General features: G+C 42.1%; 1 protein-coding gene across 1 annotated transcript in view; it reads right to left on the reverse strand.

Moving 5' to 3' along the window:
• The window catches only part of LOC110380714 (uncharacterized), a 28,594-nt gene that overhangs the window by 3,760 nt on the left and 13,314 nt on the right, over nt 1–11,520 (reverse strand). The window contains 8 exon segments of the mRNA XM_064043471.1: nt 33–152; nt 3,364–3,372; nt 3,375–3,680; nt 4,033–4,197; nt 6,142–6,294; nt 6,838–6,960; nt 7,401–7,562; nt 7,939–8,100. Coding sequence (XP_063899541.1) covers nt 33–152; nt 3,364–3,372; nt 3,375–3,680; nt 4,033–4,197; nt 6,142–6,294; nt 6,838–6,960; nt 7,401–7,562; nt 7,939–8,100 — 1,200 coding nt within the window.

The following is an 11,520-nucleotide window of genomic DNA, read 5'->3' on the forward strand; positions in this document are numbered from 1 at the left end:
AAACGGACCATAATTTGTTCGATAATACTGACCGGGTCATCCTTATCGAAGACCGGCTGTGCGGGAGGGGAGAAAGGCACCGGCTGGCCCCCGGCCGTCACCGTGCTCACGCAGCTGAGGCGACGGGACCTCACGGGCGGGTAGTTGCTAGGCTATAACACCACACAACTCAACAGTAATAACTAAATAACTAAAATGATTCGTAAGCAGCTGAATCATGACTTTTTCAAAATCTAACTTAGTAACCACTTATTTTAATATCTCATAGATCAGCTGATTAGCTATAGTAAGCGTGTTATTCTATTGCTATCCATGAAAACCTATAATTGTTTTTGGCATGTATTTAACGCGGCTAAGTAAAACGAATATAGGTTTAAAAAAATAATAGAGTGGGTACCATTTATAATGGGTTGGCAGCTAAAAAGGAGTATCATAATAAGTAAAAGGTAGCATATTAATATATCAGTTATGAGGTCCGTTTTAATTTAAACTAGCATCAAGTTTTTCTTTTGGCAACTGAATTAATATCTAAGCGAAAACTTAATGATGAAAATAAAATAGAAAATGGGCATTCATAAATAATACAAATCAGGTTCTATTTAAAATTGTTTGGATGAAGAATAAATATAAACTAGCTCCTATTATAAATATATTGTGCGACTTTTTAATAGCTTTAAATAAAGTCTAAAATGGCATAAAGAAAAAATATTTTGCGGCTGTTATTTTCAAAATGATAGGTGAATAGCATGGAAGTAAGCATGCAACATGCAGCAAGCATGACTTCTGTCACGGCTCCGGCGCTGCGGAGCTTTGGCGGTCCCATGCGAGCTTATAGTCGCAGATGGTTTTCACGCTCACCACCGCAGCTTCGGCTTGCACTCTAGGGGTAGGGCAGATAAGACTACGTGGAGTCGGTTTTGCAGCGATTCGTTTTCGTCACTAACTTAAATTTTTAATACAATGTTTTTTTAATTGAAGGTTATAAATGACAATATGCTAAATAAAATGAATCCAAATTAAATTCTACCATCTTCATAGTGCGCCAAGTGAGATAATACCACCGCACCTTCCGCCGTTTTCATGAAATTACGATACACAATATTAATTATTAACTCTTATTCCTTTTTATTGTACTCCTTTTAATATTTAGCGCTATCCACAAAGCGAAGCCTGAAACTGGGTTTTTAGTCGGCACGAAATAGTTGGTAACATATTATCTTTGCCACCCAACTAACATTATTAGTCGCCAAGTCATTATAAATAGCTCCTCGCCTAATATTTCAAATGACTGGTATAGTTTATTTGCTACCCAAACGCAGCTGCTAGTTTTTAGTTTTTATAACCCCCTTAATTTTGAACCTTACATATTATAATAGTCGCGAAAATATTTAATCGCTGGCAAGTTATTTTATTTGTTGCCAACATTTGTCGACTTTTAAGTTATTAGTCACCAGGAATATAATAAGCCATTGTTTTTTGTTTATCTGTCTCTGTCTATAACATTGTTTTATATAGTCCTTGGTATTCCAATAAATAAACTAATTGAATTCATCTTCTTCGATGACATGTCATATATTGAGACTACACTTTGTCAGCCCAATACTAATTGAATAATTATTGATATTTAGTTTTAAATAACCGGCAAATCGAAGTAGTGATTTGACGGTTTGAGATAAAAATAGTTCGAGTTTATGTTATCTCAGCGCTCGATAGATGGCGTTGGCGTCGAATTAGATCGCGCTATGGTTTCGTAACAAAGCTTTTATTAGGTGCGATTCACGCAGTACGAAATCACTTATATTTCCATATTTCTACATATTTTTGGAAAGATCGTATTTTATTTTGAATGCGATCTGTTATTTAAAGCAGCTTACTATAATAAAATAAACGATGTAATATACTGGCTTAGTACGTTGACTAACACGAAGAAACAATTTCTTTTTCATAATTTACAACATCATGTGTAAAGCAGAGATAAAGTTCTATTCTATTCTATTTTTGTTTCTGGCAATCACTGCCGTCGATGTTGATGTCGACGATTCTGCCACTGACAAGTGATATGAGAAGCAAGTAGGTACGATAAAGGATTATCGAATGTTTTGACCAGTTGGCAGCTGTCAGTTTTCAAGGGAGAATTTCCACGAGAATTTCCGTTGTTTGTAATGAATGACTCATAAATGGTGTTCTAATTCTGGCATATTTTTATTCTATTTACTTTGTTTGAAATTTTTTTTTTTTAATTTTTGCGTATTTTATTTTATTCTTAGTGCTAATTGAAATATATTAACCAGTAACGAAACATGTTTTAATATGATTAGGTTCGAAACACCCGATATTATTAACACGAAAAATGATTCCTATGGCTAAACCTTTCGAAGGTTACAATTTTTTTCAATTCGTTATAGGATACCATAAAATACACATGATGGGATTTTATGTTATTAGGTTTATCACACGCGATTTTATATGATATTTATTTATCAAACACACTACCTCGACAGAAAGTTTATCCAATCTTATAGTGCAATAGAAGTTTACTCACAAGATTACGAACAACTAGTGTGACGTTTCATAGGAGCCTGCAAAGGCCTAATTGAAATAAAAACATTTGACTTTGATTAATTGAAATTAAACTACTTAACCAAACTTGTCAATTTCTATACCTACGGTAACAAATATATTGCCTTTTCTGAGACGTGGTTTTTATATCACTTTAAACTACTACTTCCGGACTACGGTAACTTCATATAATAAAAATTGATTGTTCTAGCAGTATTCCGAAAGTATGTAAGTGCAGGCCGCTACAATAATGTAATGATGTATGTCAGTCTTCGTCTGTCACATAGCGGAGACGACTTGGCAGCGCGACAATACTAACACGTTAAACTCCGATCAGTTCGACTTATCAACCATGTACGTATAGATGAAGTTAAACTGCGGTTGTTTCTATGCTGTGTTGTAAATAGGAAAGCTATCAGACAGTGTTGTTGTCATATAAGAACCGATTTGCTAAAGAATTAACATGATTTCACTCTGAATAACTCAGTCTTAAGCCCGGTTTCGCTGGTAACCAATAAAATTTCAATAAGTTATTTGGTAGTTAATGCTATCTGCCAGATATTGGTATGCGTGACCTGTGAAACCAAAAACTATAGTTTATCTTTCAAATAAGTTCCTGATAGGTTATCACAGTCTTTACCAGTAACCGGTGACACTGGCCAGTATTTTTATTGGGTGACTTCATTTTTATGGTTCTAGAAAGGTTGTCATACCACGTAGTTAAAATCACAACTATAAGTTCCAGTACTTTCTAAAACAGTAGTACATAGATACCTACACCATATTACGAGAAGTTATACTCACATCGTACATCATCTCAGCCTTGTTGGCGGTTTGTGGGGCGCTCGGAGTCTGCGTCTGCGCGTCAACGGGGACGGGCGCAGCCGGGGCCGGGGCCGGGGCTCGGGCTGGGGCAGGCGTGGGGGCGTAGTTGGGGCAGGGGAGGGAACGTAGTTGGGCGAGAAGAGAGGCATAGTTGGGGCAGGGGAGGAGGCGTAGTTGGGGCAGGGGGAGGCGTAGGCTGGAGCAGGCGCGGGGGCAGGCGCAGGTGCGTATGCGGGAGCAGGCGCTGGGGCGGGCTTGGCACGATTGCTCCACAAGCTCGAAGAACGCGCGTATTCCTGTGCATATCATTGCTAAGGTATGTACCTAGCTAGAGTAACTTAACGAGCCTTTAATGTGCGTTATATTGATAGCCCAAAATGCGACCACTATTTGGTGCATTGCTAAAAAGGCATTGATTTGCTTAGTACTAGTTTTGCGCGGTTCAAATAGTTTTGCGCGGTTCAAATAGTTTTGCGCAAAATTGCGCAAACCTAGACAACAGTTTTGTTCAAACATACAACATTAGGCGTTGGTGCGCTTACTGTGTAAAGACTGATAGCGGACAGTTATTACTTTGAGCCTTACAATATTTACAGTATATTAATAAGCAATACCTATTTACAGTAGGTACAAACGACTTCAACTAACCACGATGCTGCTCCCGTAATTCTTGACGGTAGGCTCTAGCGTCGTGGCCGGGGTGGACTTGACGAGGTTCAGATCTAGGTCATTATGATCGTCGTCCAAGATCTGCGGCATGACGCGTGAGTTTCGCACGTGGTATGCCTTGGACTCGGACTCGGGCACTGATGGCTGGTGGTAATAGTACGTAAGAATTAACTAAATTATAGCGTAGAATATTGCACAAGTTTTGCTGTTTTCTGCGAAAAAATATATGTACCATTATTTTATACTCAAAACCATTATTTTACAATGGTTTACTGACGAAAAATAAAAATCATGAATTTTATGTAGATGTTTAATATAGTGTGCAGATGTATAGTTTGGCATGTGTGTGTGTTGACGTGTTGGTATCTGTGTGTAGTGACGTGTACCTGTGCGATGGCGAGGTTGATGCCGGACAGCATCTTGGCGTCGGCGCGCAGCATGCACCACAGGTCGATGACGCCCATCTCGTCCGCCGCCGCACATGTGTGTAGTGACGTGTACCTGTGCGATGGCGAGGTTGATGCCGGACAGCATCTTGGCGTCGGCGCGCAGCATGCACCACAGGTCGATGACGCCCATCTCGTCCGCCGCCGCACATTGTGTAGTGACGTGTACCTGTGCGATGGCGAGGTTGATGCCGGACAGCATCTTGGCGTCGGCGCGCAGCATGCACCACAGGTCGATGACGCCCATCTCGTCCGCCGCCGCACATGTGTGTAGTGACGTGTACCTGTGCGATGGCGAGGTTGATGCCGGACAGCATCTTGGCGTCGGCGCGCAGCATGCACCACAGGTCGATGACGCCCATCTCGTCCGCCGCCGCACATGTGTAGTGACGTGTACCTGTGCGATGGCGAGGTTGATGCCGGACAGCATCTTGGCGTCGGCGCGCAGCATGCACCACAGGTCGATGACGCCCATCTCGTCCGCCGCCGCACATGTGTAGTGACGTGTACCTGTGCGATGGCGAGGTTGATGCCGGACAGCATCTTGGCGTCGGCGCGCAGCATGCACCACAGGTCGATGACGCCCATCTCGTCCGCCGCCGCATGTGTAGTGACGTGTACCTGTGCGATGGCGAGGTTGATGCCGGACAGCATCTTGGCGTCGGCGCGCAGCATGCACCACAGGTCGATGACGCCCATCTCGTCCGCCGCCGCACATGTGTGTAGTGACGTGTACCTGTGCGATGGCGAGGTTGATGCCGGACAGCATCTTGGCGTCGGCGCGCAGCATGCACCACAGGTCGATGACGCCCATCTCGTCCGCCGCCCGCACATGTGTGTAGTGACGTGTACCTGTGCGATGGCGAGGTTGATGCCGGACAGCATCTTGGCGTCGGCGCGCAGCATGCACCACAGGTCGATGACGCCCATCTCGTCCGCCGCCGCACGTGTGTAGTGACGTGTACCTGTGCGATGGCGAGGTTGATGCCGGACAGCATCTTGGCGTCGGCGCGCAGCATGCACCACAGGTCGATGACGCCCATCTCGTCCGCCGCCGCACATGTGTAGTGACGTGTACCTGTGCGATGGCGAGGTTGATGCCGGACAGCATCTTGGCGTCGGCGCGCAGCATGCACCACAGGTCGATGCCCATCTCGTCCGCCGCCGCACATGTGTGTAGTGACGTGTACCTGTGCGATGGCGAGGTTGATGCCGGACAGCATCTTGGCGTCGGCGCGCAGCATGCACCACAGGTCGATGACGCCCATCTCGTCCGCCGCCGCACATGTGTGTAGTGACGTGTACCTGTGCGATGGCGAGGTTGATGCCGGACAGCATCTTGGCGTCGGCGCGCAGCATGCACCACAGGTCGATGACGCCCATCTCGTCCGCCGCCGCACATGTGTAGTGACGTGTACCTGTGCGATGGCGAGGTTGATGCCGGACAGCATCTTGGCGTCGGCGCGCAGCATGCACCACAGGTCGATGACGCCCATCCGCCGCCGCAACATGTGTAGTGACGTGTACCTGTGCGATGGCGAGGTTGATGCCGGACAGCATCTTGGCGTCGGCGCGCAGCATGCACCACAGGTCGATGACGCCCATCTCGTCCGCCGCCGCACATGTGTGTAGTGACGTGTACCTGTGCGATGGCGAGGTTGATGCCGGACAGCATCTTGGCGTCGGCGCGCAGCATGCACCACAGGTCGATGACGCCCATCTCGTCGCGCGCGTCCAGCGCGTCCGCCGCCGCGCCCTCGGCCGCCCGTGCCTGCAGCATCTGTGGGCCCGCCACCTGCACCCACAAATACCAAACTGCTGAAGGGTAAACGTTCTGGGGCCATTTTTATTGGAAATCATCTAATTTCACGCTGTGGGTTAGCAGCGGGAAGGACACGGGCCCGTCTCCTAAGAGACGGAAAGACGATGAGTCACCTAAAAGCCGTCAGCGCGCACGCCTCACTCAATACCCACGCCTAAGGTGGCCGGGAGTCATACCTCACACCCGGCGCTGTGGTGTCTTTCACGTCCACCCACGTTTTGGCAGTCTATTGCAAATTGTAACGTTCAAAAAGTGATGTTTAGCAGCCACGATAAGAAATATTGCTTTTAAATCATGGTAGTGGTACTGTATCTCCTTCCAGTTAAGCCTAAATCAAGAGGAAATAAAAAAGCAGTAACCGAAAGAATGCACTTCCTCAATTTACGGCACTTATTTTATAAACAAAAACTACATAGCCCCATGTAAATAATGTTGAATTCCTATCTCTAGTAAGCAAAACAACAGATGAATATTAAGAATGACCACTAAATAGAAATAGAAACACAAGATACAGACCAGTGCGAGCGACATGTCAGCTCTTCTATTCGTGTGAAGTAGCGCATCTCTCAGCGGCAGCGCGCAGCTGGCGAAGGGCTGGTCTTCCTTGTCCAACTCGCAGATCACGATAGGCATCTCCTCCTAGTGTTATATGGACGTTCTAACTTTCATAAGGACTAGCTATCTATTCTATAGACTTTGAAACTATGGGAACGTCACAATATTGTCGTGCTAAAATTGGAGCTATTTTGAAGCCCTTTTGAGCACCATCATTAATGGACAGAGTGATCAAAATACCAGTCGATACTAGTAACGAATTTGGACAACGCAGAAAGATGTAGTTCAAAACATTGAACCTTAAGGACACTGACAAGAGAACAGGGGACCATAATAGAGCTGCATGATGTAGTTGCGAAGATGAAAATTCCAACATTGGCAAGTTGGAAATGTCGAATATAGAAAAACTTATGAACGTAACTTATTGTCATAAGTTTACTACCTATTTTTTTTTAATGTTTAGCTGTAATAACATTTCTACTAACCAAAAATTAGAACTTTCTGATAGAAAAATGACGGCTTACATGTTTCATATAGTGGAGGAAGTCGTCAGTAATCTTGATGTCGTACTCGGTGGAGAAGTCGAAGAGCACGACGCGGCCGGCTCGCATGCGCGTCATCGCTATGTTCTGGTCGTAGAACTTCCACGTCAGCACCAGCGTCTTGTCGCGAGAGTTCAGAACCGCCTACGCCGTGTTACTTGTTGTTATATTTTTCTTTGAATTACGTCAACAATGAATTTAGGTACCTTTTCTAAAAAAGCTTCAGAGGATTAAATAAATATAACGCGGAACACTTTTTTGTCGCCAATTTTAGATCTGAGGGAAATAATAGGTAACCGGTAAATCACATCCATGATAGACCCTTGCCTTTTACCAACCCGCATTGAGCAAGCGTGGTGATTAATGCTCAATCCTTCTCCGTGTGAGAGGAGGCCTGTGCCAAATAGTGGGACGATAAAAAGGCTGTAACTTAACTTACTTTACCCTTGCATAAACGAGCTAGAGCAGTATACTATTTGGGATCTAATTTCCTGCAAGCAATAATTATGTATGCAGTAACCTCGTCAGACAAGACCACGGTTCCGATATGCAGCGTGAAGAGGCACTTGGGCACATACACGTCGCCGATGCTCGACGTGGCCACTCCTCGTCGTAACGCGATGGGCCGAGACGGGTCCACCTCTGAAGTCTGCGAGTGAACTGACTCCGACTCCCGTCGTGACTAAGGACGTCGTTACGGTAAAGTTTTAGGTAGGTACGTACACTACACTGGTGATGCAAAGCGAGCGTCAACAGTGAATTTTATGCCATGAACATTGAAATATTTTATATTGAATAAGAATATTGAAATGAAAAATAATACCAAAGCATTTTTGTAAATATACTTTATTTGTACTTTACCATATGCTCTATAATATAATTTTCTCTATAAACTAATATTACTATCTACACTACATATAAATATATACATGTAATTTTATAATAGATACTATTGTATCTATCAACAAAGGATGATCATGATTTCATTTATCAACAATATTTGGGCCGAAAAGTTTAATTAATTAAGTTATACCACATTAGATAATCATAGTTTAGGTATCGCTTAACGCCCGGCATGCACTGGTTAAAATAAGACTTATACTGAAACCTAATACACGATCCATTTACTTATTGGTGCAACCGCACAAAATATGAAAATTCGATTAGTAGTTTTTGAGTTTATCGCCGATGGAAGGACGGATGTATTTTGAATGTCTCCCGCGGTTCCACCTGAGTCCCGGAGGAACTTCTAAAAATACCCGGATAAAATATCGCCTATATTATTCGGGAATAGTGTAGCTCCTGTAGAACAGTTACAAACTGCTTAGTCCATAGGTTGTATTTATTTTTCAAATCGGATTTTTTTTTTCAATTCGGACCAGTAATTTCGGAGATTACGCGTTCAAACAAACTCTTTAGCTTTATAATATTAGTATGGACTTACACGAGCTACTTCTCGCATTTTAGAGAATTTACAAAACTACCATAATCTCTTTACCCGTATTTTTAGAGATTTCAGCGGCGAAACAAACAATAAACATTTAAATACAGTTTACAGAGTCACAGAAATGTACGAATTTGGCTACTTCATTTATTTATACATATATTTAGGCGCACAAACAGCAATGCATAGCATGAAACAAAATAAATTATTACAATAACATTACCTAGTTGTGCTTGCCTATTAAAGACGCACATAGTATTTACAAGAAAATATTAAATAAATAAATAATAAATAAATAAAAATCTTTATTTGCATAACTGTTTTACAATATTTGTGAAGCCCTGACACCTAAGCTAGATATATAATACCTGTATTTCAGGAGTCAGTTTCTTCTTCCTAAATACATGGTGCTTTTTTATGCAATAGTCAGAATTAGATTTATAAATTACAATAAATAATAATAACAATAAATAAAGTTTTAATTACACATTGTTCGAATATCACTAGTTACCCGTTAGATTACAGAAGATTTTAGAATTATACATTAATAATATTGAACTTAAAATCATTAAATTAAATTATTATCATTAACAAGTTTAAAAATAATTAAGTTTTTTTTTTGTATTTATATTACAGTTTACAATTTTAGACACGGATCCTAATTAAATTGTGCTAAATGTTTGTAGTAAGGCTTGTGTGATGTGTGAGATTTATGGGGATGTTTGAGTGAATGTGTTAGAGGGTGAGTGATGTGAGAGAGTGTGTGTATGTGATTTTAAGTGTTTTGAATCGAGATGTTGAACTATTGAACCATAGTATGCTTTACGTCCGCAGTAGATTTTCGGTTTTATTATAATCAAGTGTGAGCAGCCATGTTCTAACTTTTTGCTTTGTTTCATGGATTGTGAGAGGATTGATATTAAGCTTTTTGTTTATTTTATTATATAAAAAGATGGCTTGGTGAATGCGTTGTCGCCTAGCAGACGCTGTGTGGCATGGAGCAGGTGTACAGATGTTGGGTATGGTACGCTTATTTTTGTGTCTATCGTTGTAGGGTGTGATACTGTGTTGTTTGACAACAACGTGCAGAATGTAAGTTTGCCTTATAGTGAGTACTTTACACATCTCATATAATGTCACGGTAGGGAATAGAAAGGGTTTGAAAGTCAAGACTTTAAGCAGAGACCTTTGGGCTCTCTCCAGTTGTATTATAAAGGTTTTACATGCACCACCCCACACCCCAATACAATAGCTTAGCACAGATTCTGCTAGTGCATTATAAACACGGCGTAAGGATTCTAAGTCCGCAACATGTCTCAACTTTTAAATGCCCAGTTTCCCTAATTTGTAGAAGTGAGATCAATGTGTTGACGCCAACTGAGTTTTTCATCAACTATTACACCTAGGTATTTGACGTGAGTAGCTTTGTGTAGAGTCAGGCATGAACAAGCTCTATCAATATGTGGTGAGTTGCATGTATGTAGTTTAATGTGTGCGTCTAATGGTTTGATTTTAGAGAAGTGGAATTGTAGGTATGTGGTTTTTGTGATGTTCAGAGTTAAAATGTTAGTTCTAAGCCAGTGCCCAACTTTGTGTAGCCCCAATTCGGCGAGCCGTCGAACCTCATCCCAAGTTTCCCCATGAAATATTAGTGCCGTATCATCAGCGTATGTAAAGATTTTACCATTTACAAGATTTTGCTGGCACAAGTCATTTATGTATATGAGGAAAAGACTGGGACCGAGTATACTGCCCTGTGGAACGCCATAGGTCACTGCGGCTACGGAGCTCACGTATTTATTTATTTTAACTTTCTGGGTGCGGTCATAGAGAAAATCTTTAAAAATATTCAGAGCATTTCCACGAATACCGACCCTTTCCAATTTGTCTACTAGAGCAGGAACAGAAACGGTATCAAAAGCCTTGGCTAAATCAAGAAAGACTCCCACACATTTTTGTTTTTCGTCAAGTTTACTCGTGACATGATCCACCAGTTGACTAACTGCGTTTTTCTTTTGCCCGACCTAAAACCATATTGAGCTTCTGATAATATCTTATTGCGTTCTAAGAAATTTATGAGTCTATTATTGAGCAACTTTTCCAGAATTTTTGACATCGTTGTAAGAACAGAGATGGGCCGATAGTTTCGGACGTCATCTTTTGCTCCACCCTTGTGGACAGGAGTAATAAGCGATTTTTTAAATACTCTTGGGAAGACGCCTTGGGTGAAACATAACTCAATAATTTTAGTAATTTGGGGAACCAGGATATGTTTCGCCAGTTTCAGAAATTTAGCTGGAATGAAGTCCCATCCAACGGCGCAGTCATTTTTTAGTTTCATTATAGTGGATTCAACTTCGGTCTCGTCTGGTGGGAGGAGAACAATGGAGTTCAGAGAATAGGGTATAGTAAAGTTATAGGGTGTCGCGGTCTGCTTTATGTCATCTGCAAGTTGTTTACCTATATTCGCGAAATAGTGATTAACTTCGTCTACTGCCAGCGATTCACTTTGAGTTGTGGTTATCAGTTTATCGGCACAGGATTTTTGTTTTTTTGTATCTGTTATGGTTTTAATAGCATTCCATTTTTCTTTGTTGTTTTTGGCATTTTTTAGTAAAGACTTTTCGTAGTTACGTTTTAGTTTTTTGAGCAATGAGT

This window comes from Helicoverpa armigera, chromosome 3 (assembly GCF_030705265.1).
Source record: "Helicoverpa armigera isolate CAAS_96S chromosome 3, ASM3070526v1, whole genome shotgun sequence".
NCBI lineage: Eukaryota > Metazoa > Arthropoda > Insecta > Lepidoptera > Noctuidae > Helicoverpa > Helicoverpa armigera.